This window comes from Triturus cristatus, chromosome 4_1 (assembly GCF_964204655.1).
Source record: "Triturus cristatus chromosome 4_1, aTriCri1.1, whole genome shotgun sequence".
NCBI classification, from domain to species: Eukaryota; Metazoa; Chordata; class Amphibia; order Caudata; family Salamandridae; genus Triturus; species Triturus cristatus.
Genome location: NC_140585.1, coordinates 616,524,907 through 616,547,447, shown reverse-complemented (window position 1 = coordinate 616,547,447; position 22,541 = coordinate 616,524,907). Strand labels below are relative to the sequence as shown.

Below are 22,541 nucleotides of genomic sequence, written 5' to 3'. Positions count from 1 at the left end.
GATCACTCCATAGTCAGTTTCGTAATCAACATTCATAAACACAGGAGAATCCCCAGAGCTTGCCCAGCACGCCAACATTGGAACAACCTAACAGAGGCAGATTGAAAGTCCACCCTCCTCAAGAACAAACTGGAACTCTCAGTTCTCCTGGCATGCCACATTGGAAGATTCGACAAGTGGATCGCCAACTGCACTGATACTCTGACCCCCAAGAAATAAATCCACACAGCAAAAACTAGAACACAAGTCAGATGGTACATAGAAGATCTCAAATTACCAAGCAGCACTACAAGCAACTGGAATGGAAATAGATAACTAGCAAAGCGGAGGTTGAAAAAGACACTTTCAAAGCCGCCCAAAGAAGGTCCCACCATTGAATCCAAGTAACCAATAGAAAGGCTCTAGATGACAAAAATAAAGGCCAGCTCCAACAGCATCTAAGAAATCTTCACTATTTTCAAGGATTTCACGACACCCACAGCTGCCATCAGCAAAATCAGCCTATCACAAAATCCGTGTAACTATCTCTTATACTTATTTTGCAGCAAGATCACAGCCATATACAGCAACTTTGTCACACAACAGGACCCTCTGACTCTCTCCAGAAGCCTCCATCATTACAGCCATCTTACTGGAACCATGGAAAATGCAGCCATCAACACCCTCCTAAAGAAACCCTCGGTTGTCCCAACCAATCTCGTCAACTGCCGACCGATATCCCTCCATCACTACATATCAGCTTCTAGATGCCACACAATCAAGATTTATACCCAACCACAACAACGAAACTGCCTTGATAGCAGCAACAGATGACATCTGAATGATCCTTGATAGTGAGGGGAACCGCAGCACTCATACTTATAGGCCTAGCAACACCACCTTTCTTCTGTATGCAGGGATAACCAACCAGTTGACAAGAAGACTGCAGACGATCCAAAGTGAAGCAGCCAGACTAGTCCTCAACCTCCCACGCTGAGAACACAGTTTCGGATACACAAGCGTACACTCTTCAAACTCGTCATCCACACCTTCAAAGCACTCAACAACACCGGCCCTACCTACCTGAATAGCCACATTGATTTCCACCAACCTTTCAGACACATTCGCTCTGCCTGCCTCTCACTAGCAAAAACCTCACGCATACACAAATGCCAAGTAGGAGAATTTTGCTTTCTTATACCTGCCTGCTAAAGTCTGGAATGACCTCCCACAATACATCAGAGCCTCCTCCTCTCTTACTAACTTTCACAAGAAACTGTGAATATTGCTGTTTGCGTAAACCTTCCATGGATTGCCTCACACACCAGATACAGAGCACTTGGATACCCTCACAGGTAATTAGCCTGCTATAAAACACTGATAACATAACATAACAAGTCATGGTCAAGCTTAGTTCTTAAATTCATTACCACCTTGACAGACTGTGGCATCTCTCCCAGCTCCTAGTATCACAATGTCAGTTACTTCAGGTCCTCTCCTGCCCCTAGAATTGTCACTACCCTATAGGTGAAACTGAGCTTAAACCAGTGGCAGTCCATTAAATCTTGGTCATCAAAACGCAGTGGCGAAAATTTGCCACATCGGTTTCTAGGTCATTTTCAGGCCAGGAGACTGAGGCAGAAAGTAATAAAGCAGAATAAAAAGTGGCCCCTTGTCTGATGCAAGATAAAAGGATTATGCAATAAACAGACCAAAGAGTGAAGAGAAGCATCAGGTTTTTTCCGTACACCTCAGCCACAGCATACCAGCTGCCAGTTCAGGAGCATACAGGCTACTCATTCTACTTTCTAGAACTTTGTGACCGCAAGGTTCTATTGTTCTAGTCTCTTCTACAATGTTCTGATATCTTCTACAGTGCAAGTGACATAGGTGACAGACAAATACCACCTATTAGTAAATTAGATCGCTAAAACACTGGCCCACGTTTGCAAATTGGGTCAGTTTCGCAATTGTAGAGACATGCTATATTGTGTTTTGCAAGGTATAGAAAACTTCATGGATTTGAACTTGCTGCAAGAAAGGTTTGGTTGAAAATAAGGGAAATCAATAGTCAAACTTGGCCCAACAGACCATAACATATGCCCACAAAAAGCCACAAAAATGATCCTCACACTGACCGGTAAAATCATTGGTTCAGTCACTGCCTGACTGCCTAGAAGGCCAGTCTGACCCTTTATAGGATTCTTTTACTTTATAATTATTTGCCAAACAACAGCACTGCATGCGCTAAAAACAAAATGTTAAAAAAGAAAACATTCATTTTTTTCAATTTCTTCAATTCAAGATTTTATTTCCAGTCTTTTGCGAAATTATGATCCTCCAAGCGTTTTTTACATTCCTACATAGTAGCATTGGAACCAAAAAGTCATAATATGAGATAAGTTATGATTACTGTGCTTCCTGCAGAGTTACAAAGACTTGGGTAATGTAAAAGTAAGGCATAGTGACATCGAGTTCTGTTATGCTGAATATGAAACTGTGAATTACTAATGACTAAATCCTGATTAATTTAATGATGTTATTTTTGAGAATAAATGTACCAGTAGGATGTTCAAGAAACTTATATGGTAAATCTAACCTATTATAAACAAACTGTCAAGCTTAAATACTTTCCCATAGCATTAAAGCCTATTACAATGAAACTAGACTGGTAACTTAAGGCCACATTACTGTCCTAAACCAAAAGCATGGGTCTACAATGAATGGTGGATTCTTTAGTTACCAGCCAAAGGCAGAAGGGATATATTGTGATTACAACATTTTACCCCCTGATGGAGGAAGTTCTAATTTAAACAGAGCAGAAGGTCTATACCAGTCCTTATCGGTCCGCTGAGCACCATTTTCTTCAGCAGAGCTCCCAACATTTCAGTGTTCTAATTAAGTGACATTGAACAAACCCTTGTACAATAATGGCTGTAAAATACCCACCCATGCAAAAAGGTTATTAGCTCCTTTTCCCCCAAAATATTGAGCACTGCGGGAGCAGGAGCTGTCTCTCACCTATGTTCAGCTATGGGTTATGGTATAGTCAAGTGCACTATCACCCGAGGGTATCCTGGCGCATTGCAGGGATATATGCCTAACCCTGCCTATGGTCGGTTGGTTAATTGAAAAGCCAGGTCTTCATCTTCATGTGGAATTCATGAAAAGAGGAGGAGACTCTGATGCGGAGGGGGATGCCGTTACATGCTTCAGGACAGATGAAATAATACGCCCGTCTTCCTGATCTGGTTCTGTGTATTTGAGGGATTTGTGCAAGTAGGAGTCCTGTGAAGCGGAGCTGTATGGGGGGTTTGTGGAAGGATATGCAACTGCACATGTAGATGGGGGCTGAGTTGTGCAATGCCTTCAATGTGTGTGTGAGGAGTTTGAATTTAGAGAGTTTGTGTTCCAGGAGCCAGTGGATCTCCCTGTGGTGTGGTGTGATATGAGTTCTGTGCTGGAGCTTGATAATGACTCTGGCTGCCAAGTTCTGCATAGTTTATAGTCTTCTAGTGAGTTGCTTGTTGATACTGGTGTTGAAGGTGCTCCCATGGTTCAAATTGCTGGTGACTAGGGCATGAGTGACAGTTTTTTCTAGTTGATTTTGGGAGCTATTTGAAGATCTTCCTCATCATCTTCAGGGTGTGGAGGCAGGATGAAGTGATGGCATTGACTTGTGCGGTAATATCCAGTTTGCTGTTGAACATTATTCCGAGACTCCTGTCATGGATTCTGGGTGTCGCTCCGAATTCAGCAGGCGACCAGTTGGAGTCCCATGGTGAGGTGTTCTTGCTAAAGATCACTACTTCTGTCTTGTCATTGTTGAGCTTGAGACAGTTGCTTTCATGCCGTTAGCAGCTTCAGTCATGCATGGGATGAACTTGTTTCTTGTATGGGGGTCTTGTCTGAGAGGGAGAATATGAGTTTCCTGTTGGCATGGGAGAGGATGTTGATATCGTGTGCACAGATGACATTGGTCAGAGGGATCATATATGCATTGCAAAGGGTGGGGCTGAGCCATGAACAAGGGGGCACTCAACAATTGAGTCTGAAGGCTTCTGAGTCGTAAGACAGCTTGTGTTCTATCTGTTAAGAAGGAGCAGTTACAGCAGCGGATGAGTCTTTGGATGCCAATCTCATGCAGGCACCTTATGAGGATAGAGTGTGATTCCCTGTCAAATGCTGCAGAGAGGTTCAGGAGAATGAGGGCTGCCATGGCTGCTTTGTTGATGATCCTGCATATATTGTCTGTGGCAGTGATGAGTGATATTTCCATACTGTGGTTGGGCCTGAAACCTACATACAAGGTATTTGTTCAGACCCCTCCACTGTCTTGTGCAGGGAGAGAAATCCAATCAGTCAAAAAAAGGTGAAAAAAGTCAGAAAAACTGAACTTATTTTCATTGATTGATTTGGCTTCTCCCTCAGCAAAAGCAAAAGGAGGAGCTCAGACAGCCATGTCTTAACTGGCAGATTCACAAAATGAGACCGAAGGAGCAGTGTGTGTGACTGGAGACATTTTTTCACTCTACCATATAAGTTAGAGGCAGGTTCTGCTCCGACTGTGCTTCCTATTTACACCAGTGGTTGCCTTGGACAGAGGGCATCCTACAGCACATTAGAGGTCAGGGAGCTGATAGCACAAAATGTTCCCTTTGCCGGCCTTTTACAGTAGATATAGCTTGAAAATGAAACATACTGATTGTCTTGCCAGCTCCCAACAGTCCATACAGGGTGCTAATATGCTTGGTAATGTTAGATATTATAATGGACTTTGTTTAGAAGCAGTTTCCCAGTGCCACTCATACTATATGAACAAAGTAACACATTTTCTGTATAAGATCAGCAGTGCAATGGTGACATGTTAATGAACATATAAATGTTTCTCTTCTGTGTGTCCATACTTTTTAGGCTTAAAGAAGCATACTGCCTATACCCTGGAAATTTCATCTAGCACTTCCAAAGGTGAAGGCGTTCGTAGTGCATCAATGAGAATAATCACTGAAGAAGATAGTAAGTTTAATGGAATTAGAGTGTGTCTAGTTTGCTGTTCTTGAGTTACTTCATAAACTGTATCTCTCACTATTGAGCTTTTGTTGTGCTCGGGATTATCCATATTTCTATGTTCTTGCTTTTTTCATCATAATATCTTTTAGATTTTATGGGTACGGCCGGCATAGTGAAGCACCATTTCTATGGTACAGAAATGAATTGATTTCTAAAAAGGAAAATCATCTCAGTCAGATCCTAGGGACCTAATGTAGAACGTCATTTTTTTAGCTATGCTGCATGAATCTGACTACTGGTGTGCCCGGTTAATCATTTTGATTCTATTCTGTACCTATGTTAGTACTGGCTAAGATGCGATTCCCTGGTTTTCTATTACCAGTGTTTCTGTTGATAATCACATCTTGAGTCTTTACCATGGTACGTAATTCTTTGTTAAGAAAAACCCAATTAAATAGTTGTTAAAAATACGAATTATAGGAATTACCAGGAGCTATGATGGTAATACCATTTGTTATCTGTAATTTTCAGAATAGTCTTTGGCAGTCTTTTACTGCTTGAGGGCAGATACGAAAATGACTGGTGGTAATGATATTAACATTTGACTATTCCCTGATCTTATTGGCCAATTACACGATCTTGAGAGAGGGTCGTAGTATCAACTAAAAGACATCTGACTAAGACGATATCCTTTTTTTAAAATCAATTTCCATTCTCAGTAAGAGGACAATGAATGTAATATATTTAATTGTTGTGCTATGTAAAAAAACAGTTTCGGCAATTGAGATGTTTAAATCCCCGCCTAATATCCTATTGAGGTCTATAAATTGTGTAATAGTAATATCTATAACTTACAAAACATACTAATGCATAGGTATAGTATGAAGTGTTATTTAAAAACAAGCAATTGTTATTACCAAAAAAGGTCTATGTTCTTATACCAAGACCACATTGAGATAGTTAACTGTGCCTCTGTTTCTATCTGATAATATATTTTGTTACATGCAAGAATATTCTCCTCAGTGGAACCAACATATATGTGAAATCTGAGTAGGCCTTTGAGTGCCTGATTAGTGACTGCAGTTAGGTTGGTAGTATATGGCCTTCTGTTTTAGAAAGCTAGGCCCATTCTCATTGCCGGAGGCAACCTAAATAGTAAACATTGTGCCATACATGAACTGTCAACCACAAAATGTTAACACCCATGTGCTAAACCTAATTTAATTTTCTCTGCATTTGAATCACTGTGAGTAGTGAAGTGCTGGAGTTATAAGATCAACTTGTCTCTTTATGAAGGAGTTTCAGAGCCTTTTCTTGGTCACTCTGAATACTGCCTTTTGAGCTAGACCAAGATGTATATCAGGATATATATTATACAGTTCAATACATTATTATATTGATACACCAAGTATTCCAATTTCTAATGCCAGTTGATTGTCTGTGAAAAGAGGCACAAAGTTATTTGAAGTGAAGGATAAAGAAACAGGGACAAGAAAATAAGTTGCTCCCATAGTGCATATAGTGACACTTTGCACATTATGTGAATTGTTTCAGAGTCTGCATTTGCTTCAGTCCTCAGAGTGTTTGGACTAGCAGTGGGATAATGAAGGAGAGCTTTGTAAGAGAAGCCTGCCTTCTCTGTTAAATGATCTTGGGTGGTGTTGGGCAGCATATTTTACAGCTACAAGTGTTATTCTGGATAGTGGTGCAGAGCGTAAAGTTCTTGAGAAGATGGACACGCTGTGAGAGCTGCCAGTGGTGGCTTTAGGGATATGAGACACAGTGTATCGGACTTGATAGCTGAAGTCCTCTTCACGATAGCCTCGTTATAATGAACTTGAGCAAAAGAGTTAGGTAGGGGCATTGCAAAGCCCACAAAGAAATGTGTTATAGTCTATTTTCATAACTATGCACACGGATCACTGAATTTGAAAATGTTGAATCATATCAGATTGAGCAAAAATGAAGAAAATATTATTTAAATATGGCATTTCATGTTCCTTATTGGAGTTTAATCCAGTTGTAAGATGAAAATCTGCAGTTTAATTTTGAAATGGAAAAAGGGGGAAGGTTCTATCAAGCCTTTACATGTAGTGCTAGATTGAATACTGTACTGTTATACTGACAAGATACATGAGGGTTTGCGAGGATTGTTTTGGGTATTATGGAACAAGATATTACTACATTTGTCTTGATGTAAATGTTCGTCCATCTCTTAATTTCATATAGGTAATCCCACTAAATGTATCCTTTAAATTAATACATTGGAATGCTAATGCCCACCATACACTGCACAATAGAAATTTGAAGGCCTATTCCTCTTTACTCGTGTATTTTTACTATTACATCTAGTTGTAACTCTATATTTATTTGCTGTTTGCCATTTCTAAGTGTAGCATTACATCCTTGTGTAAATTTACATGTCTACACTCACCCATGAAGCCTCCTACCGCAGTAAGAATAAGTGTAAATAATGAGTGTAAAGTTACTTCTAGTAACTTTGCACAAGGAGGTGGAGATCTCTGCCTTCATGGTGGAAATCTTCCTGTGGAAAAGTATAGAGAATATGATTAATATTTTTTATTGTTTAAAACAATTATTAAAAATATGTTAATGTATAATATAAATGTAAATTAATTTAAAATATGTATTTACCTAGAACGAAGCAAATGTAATATTAATGCAATTAACGCATCAAATTAAATGAATAATATTATGTATTTAAACACTTTGATTTCATTTGCAGATCATTTTAAAACAAACATTTTTAAAAATCCCACTCTCTCTAACAGTTCAATTTTTCATGCAGTTTGTATTATATTTTGTTAAACGTTATGTGTTTAATTATTAAACTTATTTTACATTTTTAATAAAGTTTGAAATGGTTAATGTTTTTTAATTAAGTTTATTATTACATTTTCTAATAATAATATAGTTATTTAAAAAGAATACTTTTTAACACTAAGAAAGTATATATTGCAAGTGTTGAAACAAATATTCATTTAGAATTAGTTCACTTGGAATGGTAATTTACTTCTCTCTCTCAATTGATTGATTGTCTTTATTCAATTATAAATATGTAATCATAAAAGAAAAATGAAATGGTAAAATACAAAAAATACATCAATAGTTGCATTAAAAAGCATTAAAAACAAATTTTAAAAATAGTTTGTAACAGCAAAACCATGGGGTGATACTTTATTTCTCTCCCTCAATTGTTTTATATAGGACTTACCAAAAAGCTAGACTCAAGTACATTTACACCTGTTTTGATATGATTAGGGCTATAGTAAATTTAGAAGTTGGTGTGAATTTGTATCAGTATTCCCTCCCAAATCTCCTCCCAAGTATGTATTCCCCATTTTCCATCCCCTACCCTTATCCCTTCCCATCTCCTCACAGTAAAGATAGAAGAGTCTGGGACAGAGGTCTCCAGCGATAGGTCTTTGAATACTATTTTGTAGTACGTGATGTAGTACTACTGGAGTATGTATTAAAGTTTGTAAATTGGGCCCCATATCTACAAAAAAAGTAGAAATCCTAGTTTTTTTAACGATATTAAAGTTGGCTAACCTCCTCAAAAAAGCTGACTGGTTAAAGAGGACTAATTAGGTCCTCTTCACACAAAAGATGAGAGGTTATGGAAAGCCTTCTAAACTTATGTTGTCCTATACAGTTTCTGTAGTCAATGACTTTATTTGTCCAAGGCTTGACTATGGTGAGGAAGATGGCAGCTGCAACATTTGGTGCAACCTGAGCTCCAAGACAGTTGGTAATGACCCAGTCCTAGATAATCACTTTTTCTGGTTGCATTGTCATCCATTGAAATGTTAAAACAAAAAGAAAATATGAACTTTTACACGGACGCATACCATGGCTCAGAAGCTGCTTATATGATCTCAGGACTTTCTTCTGGCAACTACTCTACAATGCACACATTTTTTTTAATGCAGATAGTGCAATAATTGGTCTGTGAAGAGTGGGGCACAAAATGATTAAACACAGATAGCTAGAAATGTGTTTGAACTGTCAAACATTGCACTATTGTCCTACTATCCAAATCAGTCTTATTACAGTGTTGACGCTTTTAGACCCAAGCAGGGTCTTATCAGGACAATGATACCATCTAGCTGAGTCATAAAAAAACAGGCAATAAAACGTGTTCAAGCTACCAGAAAAACTCAATTTCCTTAAAAGATGAAAATACCAGAGGCATCAGCTGCTAATTTTCAAATGAATAAAACATAGCTGACAGGAAATTTCAAACGCCTATGATGAGGTTAACATTATCATGGCTGGAAGGAAGCTTCAAATATCCTTTAATAATGTAGGGTCTGATTTAAAATTTGTCAAATAAGTACCCCATCACAAAGAGAACAGATATCCTCCTGTCTTCTTATTACAAGTACATTATATTCTAATGCTCTTATGATAGGAGGAGGGGATATTTGTTAAGGGGTACCCATCTACTAAACGGTAAATCAGACCCTTAGCTTTGCAAGCAATTGAAAGAGATTTAGCTTCAGTGGGTCAGTACCAGCTGCACACGTATTTACATTTCTTCATACACAAACAGTTTTCACACACATACAGCAGAATAAGAGGACACAGGAGATGATTATTGAGAGCCATATGCTATATGCCATAGACCCAATTCCAGTACATGACTTACAAGGTTCTCACTATGGAATTACCAGTAACAAACCAAAGAGTGTGAGTAACCCTTTAAATACCCAGAGAGCTTTGAGAGTCGGAAGAAGATGAGCTGAGGAGAAGCAGCTATGTAGCCAGTGGGATGTAGGGTAAAAAGACACAAGTTGAATACGCCAGCCAGGTAGACTCAGAGTGCAGTCAGGAATGCTAGACATCAGATGCAGGAGCAGGATGATCCACAAAGTAGACAAAGACTGCAGAGGGAGGAAAACAATGAAGTTAAGAGGAAAAACACAAACGTGCAGACAAGGATTAATCGGTGTGAAAAGCAGCAAAGCTGAGCCATGCAAAAAAAGTGGTTGTCACACAATTGACCACTGTTACTGACAATCCTTAAATTCGCCTAGAAGCTCCAGGGCCGGACTGGGCACCAAAACCGCCCCTGGCAAAGTGCTCGGCCGCCCCCCCGGGGGGGGGTTGTGGGTGAGGCCGAACTGTTTGCTAGGGCCGGTTTCAACCCATTTAGTTACAGCGGCCGATATTGCAGCTATGCTGCAAAAACGGCCCTGTGACAAAATTGGCCCTCAGGGGTCCAAAACCGCCCCCAGCCCTGGCGACCCAATGTGGAAATGCCCGGTGCCCGCTGCGGCCAGTCCGGCCCTGAGAAGCTCCTGCCTTTCCTCGGGGCTTCACTCTGATTTGTCCTTCTGTGATTCTGCCCTGCAAGGCTCGCCTAATACACTTGTGACCCAGCAACCACTGACCTACCCCCCAGACTCTCCACTTCTGCTTCTTCCTGATCTTTCCCTGCTGTGTGTGTCCCTCGTAATCCTGTTGTTCCTGTGCCTCCCATTACCCTTGATCTTTAGAAAGACTAGATCTACTTGCTGACTACTGACCTGCAGAGAAAAGAACTGAGGGAAATCTACGTCTCTTAGTACCCTTGGTTTGGAAGTGGTTTTAAGAGCCAGGTTGACTGGCCTTCTTTAACCCCCGGGACAGAAAATGTTAAAGAAGGGGCATCTCTGTGAGGAAGAAATAACTGGCTAGTTGCCATTGGACTATCATGCTGATGCCCTGGCTGGAATGAGTGAGTGAGTGGTTCAGCTTGTTTCCTACTGCTGAACTGTGGTACAGCCCTGGTAGAAGCTCACCAGATATTTGGGAGCCTACAGGCTGACCAGGGAAAAGCTATCGGAGTTCTTCAAGAAGTAGAACTTAGCCATTTGTTGACCGGTGGAGGACCTTGAAAGGTTTTTGGAGCTAGCTAGAACGGGCATGACCTCAATGGGAAAGATTTCTCTGCTTCTCCAAATCAAAGCTTTTTGCCACAATGACAAAGTGTTCAACAGGAGCCTGTGGTGAAGGTTTCTAGCCTCCGGGATCCCTGCCCTGTCACAGAATTCAACCTTGCCTGATCAAGGATCTCAGTCTTCTATAAAGTGATTAATTCTGAAGTTAGAACTTGGGACTCGGACCGAGTGTGAAGTTAACCCAGAACAAAACAGTCTTAACTTCTACTCAGTTTCAGCTTTGTCCCACTCAGTGTTCTTGGTGCCAAAACTGAAGACATGTACAGTATGCATCTGACTTTGAGGGATCTTTGCCAACTGCAGGATCCTGCTTGCTCCACTGGAGGAGTTTGACTTTCATAACAATTACTTAGTCCCAAGATAAATGCTTGACCACTGCGACCCAATAGCCTTACGTTACAGCCACTTCATCTAAGAACTTTAATAATTCATACCTTTGAACCTTTTAATGATATTTTACCGACATTTCTTTTATTTTCAGATATATGGAATGAGAAAGATGCATATACAGAGAGCAGCATATTGAGGCAGTTTAAATTGGTGACCATAACAAGCAGGCATACAAGAAAACATTAACTGGGTTCTCATTTTCCTGGATTTTTGGTATTTTCTATGTCAGTGTTGTATAGTTCTATTGAAGAAGCAATCACACATAAAGGATAGGTCCTTGGATCCCCAAAGAATGATGAGTACAAACCCACATCCTAGAAGGGGGTGATTGCCCTACCCTGGAGGAGCGGACTGCATAGGAAGAGCAGTGATGATTTGGGAGGAGTGTATTGTATTGTATTGTAATTGTATTGTAATTGCAATTATATAGCACTTACTTCCCCCGACGAAGCGTCAAAGCACTTTTTCGGCGAGTAGCACACTACTCCGGAACCCATAAAGAATTAGTGTTGTATTAGTATAGTGAAATATGAAAGTAATTTGAGTGGTGGATATTAGTCAATTATTTGGATTGAGAAGGATAGCGGAGGGACAGAAGAGGGAAAAAAGTTTGCATTTACATAGTGCTTGTTACTCCTGATAGGGTGTTGAAGCGCTTTTTTCAGCGAGTAGCACCCTACTCAGTAACCCATAAAGGATTAGTGGTGAATTAGTATAGTGAAATATGAAAGTAATTTGAGTGGTGGATATTAGTCAATTATTTGGATTGAGAAGGATAGCGGAGGGACAGAAGAGGGAAAAAAGGTTTGCATTTACATAGTTCTTGCTACCCTTGATGAGGTGTTGACGTGCTGTTTTTGGCAATGTGGTCCTGTGATTCAGAAAAGAGGAAGAAGGAACAGAAAAGCAGTGGAACTTATACATTGAATGTGAAAGGTCTTAAAACTAGCGGAAACAAATCACAGTTGTATGATTAGTTGGATACAACCAAATATATCTGTTTGCTGGGGGCATGCATTACTTTTTCCCATAGGACTGAATCTACTCTTTATTGGGTTTGGTTAAAGGAGGTTTTGGCTAGAATCTTAAAAACAATTTTATTTGGCAATTACTGTTCTTCTCAGACCTCAATTACATATCCTATGTCGCAAAGTAAATGTTAGAGTGAGACCGGTCTGACAGCAAGGCTAAGATTCAGTGTATTGTTGGCAAAATCAATGTGGTACAAGACCTATTAGTGGTTCAACCTGGTGCACAACCTAACAGTATACATGCATGCCCATTTTAATTGGGTGATGACTTAATCTGCTCACTTGACCTTCTAATAGGCACCATTAACAGGCCGTAGGCCTAGGATTTGTAGGTTCTGTAGAGTGATTTTGCAAATGATAGAAATTATGTAAATGTGTATATCCAATAAACCACAACTACATATTCTGTTTGAAGTTTTTTTTGGGGGGAGGGGTTATATAGCGCAAATTAGACCAGAAGGTATCAGAGCACTTTACATGAGCACCAGTTGCAGAAGGACACATTCATTTTTTGTTAGGCACAGGTATAGTAAGTGATTTGCTGAGAATCACAGGATGTTGATCGCCCCTGCTGAGATTCGAACCTGGTTCCCCAGCTTCCAGGTCGACGACCCTAGCCGTTAGCCCACGTCCTCTCCCCATTTTTTCTTATTTGTTATGAAAAACAGTCAGGCCGCCAAAGGAGAGATTCTAGAAATACTTGTTTATCACCTTCAATGCCTAAACCAAGTTTCCAATTTGTACTTTTCCTGAAGCATGGGTGCTGTGCGTCTATTTTAATCCCCATACATGTCGAATGCATGGAAACACAACATCCACATTTTATGAGTCACCAGACGGGGAAGGGGGGTAGGTGTGGCAGGTGAAGGAGTGGCATTTCTCACCAATCCTTTAGTCTCACCACGGATATGTGTACTATATGTGGATTGACAATGGCAGGACGAGAGGTAGTTCTAGGGTTGGGGGAGGCAATTGAAATCACATGCAGGGATACGAAATTGCAAGCACAAGTGATATTTCCTCGCTCATTCTTGAAATAGTAATTGCAGCAGCATGCTTACTGGGTAACATGCCCCCTCTTCACTTGAAAAGCAAGAGCTTTATTCATGATATGAAGTCTTTTTAATTTAAAGTCGCATAAAGCATCTGTTGGGGAATAACAAATAGCTATCTTTTCACATTTGCTCAAATAGACATTGATGATGCAAGTATACATCCAACTGTGTCATGAACGCCTCCAAAGCAAGACTTGGCGCAAGTTGAAAAGAATGCCTTCTGTTTTCATGATGACAGACGAGAAGCATCTTACAATCTCTGCAGTAAAATATGCAGATGACCAGAATGTTGGGATAACGTTGACTAAACGGAATACAAGTAAACATATTCAGAGGTTTAGAAAACATTTATTGAAATGCATGACAATACAATGTAAAAAAACACAAGAGTAAGAAATCTCCAGAACTATTCCACCTTAAGTCCCTTATTCCTAAAAAATATTACTTTTGAAAGACAGGGGGCGGCAAAGAGCTCACTTAGGGAACCATCAGAGCTCACAAACATGTAGTTGTGTCACTGATGATTAGAATCGGCATAGCTGCAGGGTCATTGTGAAGCCGATGCCTGCAGCAGGAGATGTGTTTTGCAAGATTAACTGAAATGTAATTAATTTAGTAGAATAAATAAAAGCAGCAAGTCAGGTTGATAGAAACAAAATCATATTAGCTATCACACAAATTTCAAAGAAAACTGATAAAGGGAAATGGGTTTAACTGCCAGGCCTAGTTCCAGGTGAGACTGAACCATGAGAACAAGCCGTCAAATAAAGTCTGTGAGCTGAGCCTGGCAGTCGAAGTTATCTTAGGACTTCATCAGTGTTATGGAGACTATACTTTACGAGTAGAGTGGGCCCTACGGTTCCATGGAATGAGCGTTTTATGGACCAGAAATACCGGTTTGCTAACCATGTGAACAAGGGGAAATAAGAACTCAATGTTTCAGGTGGGAGGCAGTATGTTTGCTACATGGAGTGCGATCCTAGGTTATGTTCTTGAGTTTCCCTGAGTCAGTTCGATTCCAGAAGTTCTGTGTAGGAATATGATTGTACAACAGAATTGCAAAGGGAGCTGATCTCCTAATTCAGAGTTGTACTAAGTCGGCATTAATATAAAATACATAAAACTCAAATTTGACCCATATATACTGTCACTATATGCTACTAACTCTCAGCATCGCCTAGCTTGTCGAGATTGAATTCAAGGGATCAAACAAACAACACACAAAGTTGTTCAAAAGCGCCTCCGCGTTGGGAAATCACTCACCAACACTTTTACTAAAGGTATTTTCTCCGTGCCTGTTTGATGGCAATATCTCAGTCTGGGGCACCAATGTTTCACATTCTCTTTGTCTACAGCCGTTTTATGCATAAACTGACAGTTTATCTACCTAAACATAACTATTCTTTCCAAAATAAGTAGGGCCTGATGCACAAAGGCAATCTGAGACAAAAGTCTAGCTTAACAACTTTTGCTATTCACAGAGGTCATTTATGAGTCGTATATTTACGTCCACAGTCAGGCCCGAATATTCGACTTGGTCCCTACTCTCTCCACCCGGGCCGGGCCGGGCCGTACTCTGCAGCTCGGACTGTACTCTCTGCACCCGGCCGTACTCTCTGGCTTGGGCCATACTCTCCAGCCCGGGCCGGATGAAGTGTAATCAATGGGTCGGAATGCAATTTGCACAAATAGGAACATTAGGAACATGTGATAAATGGTAGAATAGGTCATGAAATTCAGTTTGGGCAGGGAAAAGGGTGTGGCCGGACACCGCATCATATCCCAAAAAAGTTTGCTCCTTTGCATCATGGTACATACAGTCAATAATTTGCACTCCCCTTCCCCTTAGTGTTGACTGTAGTCAACACTGACGGGTGCGCAAGTTGTGGACTGCATGTACCATGATGCAAAGGAGCAAACTTTTCTGGGATATAATGTGGTGTCCGACAACACCCTTTACCCTGCCCAAACTGATTTTCATGACCTCCTCTACCATTTACCGACTGCGGACGTAAAGATACGACTCATAAATGACCTCTGTGAATACCAAAAGTTGTAAAGTTAAACTTTTGTCTCAGATTGCCTTTTTGAATTGGGGCCCATAGAGTGCTGTGGCTTCGCCCCTTTCAGCCATTGTTTCTTTTTTTTTTTTTAATATTTTTTTATTTTTCAAAAACCTTTATTGACAAATTTGCACAGCAAGGTTACAAGATTGCACTATATCAGGGCATTACATACGAGCATTCAGTATTGTGCAGCAGAGGTTACCACATACGCCTAACACATGATGTCGATACAAAGAAGAAAATGCAGTGGCAGCACTAGGGAAGTGGTTAAGCTATGGAGAGAGGCCCATCGAATAGGGGAGAGAGACTAGAGGAACAGCAGGTAGAGTGAGCAGGGAGCCAGCAACTCATTGACCATCACCGGCGGCCGACGTGGGCAGAATGCCGGCAGTGAGCGCGGGGGAGGTCGCAGGACGCCGAGAGTCATGACCTAAGAGGTAAGATACAAGTGAACCCCATATGTCAATTGGGTGGGATTTGGTTGGCCGGCATTAGGTCCCAGAATTCGGACAGGAGTGTCTGACACCGAGAAGCCTCCTCAAGCGAAGTGTCAACCTTAGGTACAAGCCTGCGACCCCAGCACATGGAGACCCTACGCCTCGCAAGGACAAGAAACATCGCAGTCAGGCGGTGCGTAGCATCTGGGCAAAATTTCACAAAGCCTAAAAGACAAAGAAGAGGGTCAGGCTGGACCGGCGACGAGGTAATCTTAGAAATAGCGGCACACACTTCGCGCCAGTATCAGTGGGCACAGCCAGGCGAGGTGGGAGAAGTCTGCCGCAGGGGCGATGCATCGCAGACATCTATCATTAGAGATAAGTCCCATCTTGTGCAGCTGAGCAGGAGCTCGGTAAAGCCTTTGCAAATACTTAAAGTGGATGAGGTGCAGGCGGTAATTTGAGGATAGGCGTTTAATCTGATTCCAACAATAAAGCCAGTCTTCTTGAGAGAGTTCAACGCCCAGGTCCTCACACCACGCCACCTGCGCCCGGTCTGCAGAGATGGGAGATGCTGCCAGTGCAAGGGCGTGAATCTTGGTGACTAGCTTTCGTGGGGAGGGGGATGTGCAAAGAAAGTCAAGAGTAGCCATCGAGGAAGGAGGCTGGGGAAACGAGGGATGAAGCTCCCTGCAAATAGCCCTTAGTTGATAGTAGAGCAGAGTGTCCATGGGGCCGAAGTTGACAGCAAGAGTGAAGAAGGTGTCCCTCAGGGTAGAGATCCGACACTGTGGTAAGCCACAGGCGGTTTGCATGTTTAACCATCCCGGATGACTGAAGGGGGGGGAAAGCTGGATGATGTGCAATAGGCATGGCATTCGCGGAGAGCATGCTGGAGCCGGAGAGTCTATGGAGCCCATCCCAGGCCCAGCGCAGAGTCTCCACCGTGTCAATCTCAGTGCGAGGGAGTTTCGCTGGGGCAAACAAGGCGGTCGCGAGCGACCATGGGGCAGCAAGGTCGGCCTCCACTGCGACATGAGGCTGAAAATGAGTGGGGTGGAGCCAGAAATGGAGAAAACTGGCTTGGGCACTAAGGGCATAAAGTTTAAAATCAGGGGCACCAAGACCAACTCATGACATCGGGAGGGTAAGGATGTTATATGCAATTCTGGGCTATAGACCAGCCCAGACCAGAGTGATGAGCAATGAGCGTACTTTGCAAAAAAAGTGGGCAGTGAGGGGGATAGGAATATCGATGAATAAATATAAAAATGTCGGGAGCACCACCATCTTGGCGATGGCTATGTGGCCCACCAGTGACAAGGGTAGCCTATGCCAGAGGGGTATCTTGGACTCAAACCAGTCCACAGCACGGCCAAAGTTAGCTCTGCAAAGTTCGTCTACGTCCCTGCTCAGCCAGATGCCTAAGTATCTTGTTGGACCCGATGCCCACACAAAGTGGCATCAGTGAGGGGGAAAAGTATGGACTTGTTCCAGTTAACCTGGATGCCGGAGTAGCCCCCAAACCATATCACCTCACGGACCAGAGGACTGAGATTATCTTGAGGGTTGCAAACATAAAGTGTGACGTTGTGCGCATACATAGAAACGACAAGAGCGTGGGCCGCGAAGCCGAGACCACTCTGGGTGTGGTGCTGTCGGAGCCTAGCAGCAAGGGGTTCCATGGCGATGGCGAAAAGCATGGGTGACAGCGGACACCCCTGCCTGGTACCCCTCGCAATGGAGATGGGCTTTGATATTTGACCGTTAGTCCGGAGGCGGGCAGTGGGAAGAGTGTAAAGAAGTAGTATTTTGCGTATGAAAACCGGGCTGAAGCCCAAGCGAGGGAGGAGATAAAAGAGAAAGGGCCACTCTAGGGTATCAAAGGCTTTAGTGGCATCTAGCAAGGCAGCCACTGCCGGGAGCTTGGGGTTAATTTGATGAAGGACGGAGAAAATGGTCCGAAGGTTATGGGAGGTAGCGCGGCCAGGAATGAATCCGGACTGGCCCGGCGAGCGATGAGCGCCATGAGGGGAAGAAGGCGGGAGGTGAGGAGCTTGGGAAAGATTTTGTTATCCGTCTTAATTAGTGAAAAGGGACAATATGAGTTGCGGAGCTCTGGGGGCTTGTCCGGCATTAGAAGTAGTGTGAGTAGTGCCTCGTGGAGCGAAGGGGGATACTGACCGTTCTGAAAATATTCGTTGTACATGGTGGCTAAGTGCAGGACCAGGAGGGGCGTGAAGGACTTATAGAAGGATGCTGGCAGGCCGTCTGAACCGGGAGCCTTATTACCGGGCATGCCATTAATCGCAGCAAGGATTTCTTGTTTGGAGAAGGGCTCATCAAGGAATTCCCGGTGAGGGTTGCCAAGCCAGAGGAGCTGAAGAGTATCGAAATATTGATTGACAACCTCGCGCCAGGGCACAGTCCCGGCCGTGTAAAGTTGTGAGTAAAATTTTGTGAAACGTGCCTTAATCTCCTCAGGAGAGGTGATTCTGTCAGGGCCTCCATCCTGGAGGGCAGTTATATTGGACGCAGCGTGAGGCGAGCGGAGAAGGTTGGCAAGGGTCTTTCCAGGTCGGTCGTCCTCACCGAAGCGGCGCGCCCACACCTCCCTGCCCAGAAACGCGAGCTCTCTGTTGGCCTAGTCAGCGAAGTCGATGAGCTTCCCCCGGATCTGAGCAAGCGTATCAGGGTTTGGGACCCGGGAATGGGAGGAATCCAGAGCCTTAATCTCTGACTCTAATTTATCTAGAGTGCCGCGAATAGAGCGTAAGACACCCGACTGCTTGGAAATGCATTCCCCACGAATGACGTCCTTAAATCCTTCCCAAAGCATGGAGGGGGAGTCAACAGTGCCCTCATTAAGCTAAAAATAATTCGTAATTGCGGTCTGTATCTCGTTGCAGAAGACTGAGTCACGAATCGCGTTAGGGGGAAGCCGTCCAGAGAAAGCGAGGTGTAGGGTGTGAGGGAGGCGCAAACTGAGGCGAACAGGAGCGTGATCTGAGAGGGTGCGTGCCATTTGCTCAATAGAGGTGAGCCAAGCAAAGGAGTCCAAAGTGGTAATCCAGAGGTCCAAGTGGGACCAGCAGCCGCTGGGGCCTGTTATGCAAGTGCCCTCGCATGCCTCAGAGCGAGTGTGGCATCACGCGTCAACTAGGGAGTTATCAGTGAGAATAGAGCTCAATAGTGAAGCTGCGCGTGGGTGGGAAGTGTGCGGCCGGAACGATCAAGCGTGGTAGACAGCGTGACGTTAAAGTCACCCCCCCCAGAGAAGCGTAGCTGGACCCAGGGAGAGATGTGGTGCCAAACCTGCGCGAAGAAATCCGGCTCATCATTGTTAGGACCATATAACGCAGCCAATGTCAGTGGTTGGGCCTGGAGGGTACCGTGAAGGACCACAAAGCGCCCCTCTGGGTCAATGATCACCTGGGAGGTCTGCCATGGAATAATTAAAATAAAAGGAGTAATGTATTTCGCCCCAGTGCCTGGAAAGGAGTCTGGAGGAGGTAGCCGGTAGCAGGTGGGTCTCCTGTAGAAAACAAATGTCTACCTTGTGCCGGGAGAGGTGGACATGGACCAGGCATGCCTTGCGGTGGTCGTTAAGACCGTGGACGTTCCAGGTCCAGAGCATGGTATCTGTCATAGTGCCTTACCAAAGAAGTGAATGTCGGGGAAGGTTAAAATTACATGTGTAACCTCGTGCAGTCGGGTGAAGAAATACATTGAGGAGCATAACCAGAAGCACAGTGCAATAACATTTGATGTGCAAAAAATCGCCAAGATCAAGTTTACAACCAAAGCCTCATTCAGAGGCGAAAGTCTCAATATCACAAATCCCCCAAAATAGCAAGTAGAAGCAGATGTGCAATGAGGACACAATGCAGTGACAGAGAGGGGTGCAATAAAAAAAACTGAGCAGTGGAGATGACGTGGCATAAAGGGACCCAACAAAAAGGTATACATCAAAACAAACAACAAGGCCTTAGAAAGAGGCAACAGACCCCAATAACCCCCTCCCGACCACCCACTCGAACCCCCCAATCAAGCTGAGTTCCACCCATTCCCACCCTGGGGACCCACAACTGGGAAGGGAAAAGTCTATGTCCAAAAAGGGAATCATCCCGTGGAGGCATGACGTCACTCTGCATACACCTCTGCCTAGGAGACAGGGTAGCCAAGCCTCAGGCCGTAGCAGACAACAATAAGGGATGACACCAGGGAGTCAGGGGCATCGAGCCCGAAGTATAAACATGGTATAGAGAGCCCTGTGGATGAAAAAGTTCGAAGTGGGCGAGATCAAAACAGGTAGCTGAGCAACAAGGAGTGCAGTTAGCGAGAGTGTCCAGAAGCCAATAAGGTTCAGTCGTTATCACTTAAGTTGCCATCGGTGGCGGCCTGGGAGTTAGCAGGAGAAGAGCATTGTGACCGATCCAGTTTCTTCGTAAAGGCCAAAGCGTTCTTGGGATCCGGAAAGATGAGCATCTTGGAGCCCTGCCGTACTCGCAGTTTGGTGGGATATGCCAGGGAATATGAGACTTCATGTTTTTGTATGATCCGTTTCACGGCGAGCAGCCTGCACCGCCATAGTGTAGTCAGGGTAGAACAACAAGGAGTTGCCCTGATGACGAATCTCGCCCCTCTCCCTGGCCACCCGAAGACTGGCATCGCGGTCCCTGAAGTTCAGGAGTTTGGCGATAATGGGACGAGCCGGTTGGCCAGGGGCAGGGCGAGGGCCGAGGGAGCGATGGGCCCACTCGACAATAAAAACAGAGGATAGGACATCACCAAAAAGTTTGCGGATGAGCTGTTCCACAAAGTCCTCCCTTTTTGAGAAATTGGTGGATTCAGGCACTCCCGTGATGCGGAGGTTGCTCCTACGGAAGCACGCCTCCAAATCCTCGTTTTTGTTCCAGATCAGCTCGAGTATCTTATCCATTTGAAGGAGCTTGTGGCGATCCTGAGTGGCGGCGTCTTCAGCATCAGAGACCCTTGTTTCAACGTGCAGCAGACGGGCGTCGTGCGAGTCAACTCGGGCCTTGACAGCGTCAAGACGGGTTGACAGCTGGTCGAGCTGGGCCACAATGCCAGTGACCGTGGATTTGACGTCTAGCATGATGGTCTTCAGATCTTCCTCCCGTGTTTGGGCCGCATCCGTTTGGCTGGCTGGCTGTGTCACCCCCGTCGGCGACCACACCATTCTGGCGAGTCTGCCGGCCCTGATCGAAGGTGATCTTGGGTTGTTTAGGGTCGGTCTTCCCCATGGCCAGACAAGAGCAGGTGAGAAAGGCCGCCGAAGAGCAGGGGGGAGTCTGCAGCGGAGGGAAGTGCAGAGTACGCTGCAGCTGGGGAAGGCGGAGCAGGCGATCTAGGCTCAGTGACAAAAGTACAGGCACTCACGGAGCAGGCTGCGGCCAGGCCGGAGGAGGGGGGCGATGAGAGAGCCACTGGTGATGCCCCTCCTGATGGCAAGCTGTGGTAGACGTCCGTCAAGCACGCGGGTCCTGAAGGAGAGCAGCGGGGCAGACAACGTGGTGAGGCAGCCAGGCCAGCGACGCATAGGCAATATCCCGGCCGCGCCACCGTCGGTCCCCGCAGTGGAAGCAGAAGAGGGATTTGGGGCAGAGGCAGCGGGGAATCGCGGGGGCGCGATGCCCCCCGTTGCGGGGCCAACGAAGAGAGGCAAAGGGTGAAGACCCTCTGATGTACAGGGAATAGGCCCAGGCCCCATGGAACGGCAAGCATGCACACAATTCAGCCGCAAGTGCCCCCACAAGAGCACCACTCACCCAGAATTTGTAGGGGCCGGGCAGCAGGCGGGACCAGGCAGGTCTGCGAAGAGAACAGACAGAAGCGGCCCAGTGGTGGCGCAGCGCTGGCCTCAGCCCCACACTCGCAGCAGGGTCCAGGAGAGAGCCATTGGGGCCTGCAGTAAGTAGGTGGTGTAGCGGAAGAGGCAAATGCCCAGGCGTGGTGGATGAAGCGGGCCATCAGCGGATCTGCAGATCTCCAATGAGAAGGGTTGAGAGGCGGCGTGAGAAGTCAGCAGAGCCGAGGGCTGCCGGAGGAGGAGCGGCCTCAGCGATGCCGGCCTCTGCCACAGGCGCTACAGAGGATGGTGGAGGGCGATGGCAGTGGGGAGACATGGGGGTGGGCAGCCCTCGACACGGGGCCAGTGCAGCGGGGCAAACTGGAGGATGCGTTGTAGGGGAGCCTCAGCAGCAATGAAGGTAGGCCCAGGCCCTGCGGTGCGGTGCGGCGCACACACTCCCAACCCCGCCGCAGAAGCCCCCACAGCAGCAGCACTCACCGGGACCAGCGAGGAGCAGGCAGCAGGTAGGCACCCAGCGGGCCGTCGTGTTTCCAGGGGGGCGGCCGGTGCAAGAAGGGGCGGCAGTGGCCTCCTGGCAGCGCGGCACGGAATCCAGCCACTCGTCACCGATTATGCCTGATAGGCCTTGGCAGCCATCAGCGGGGGTAAATCCGTGCAGCGGCGGACTCCAAGGGCAAAAAGGCAGCAGTCGATGCCCCAGTGTGCGCAGGAACAGGATCGCCCAGAGCGAGGTGCAAGCTCCGACGTTGTCTGCAGGATCGTGACTGATAA

The 22,541-nt window shown here is 44.9% G+C and overlaps 1 protein-coding gene across 1 annotated transcript in view; it reads left to right on the top strand.

Annotated features, from left to right (window-relative positions):
- The window catches only part of PTPRQ (protein tyrosine phosphatase receptor type Q), a 1,724,016-nt gene that overhangs the window by 935,618 nt on the left and 765,857 nt on the right, over positions 1-22,541 (top strand). The window contains exon 36 of the mRNA XM_085652983.1: positions 4,894-4,995. Coding sequence (XP_085509109.1) covers positions 4,894-4,995 — 102 coding nt within the window. The remainder of the gene's footprint in view (positions 1-4,893; positions 4,996-22,541) is intronic.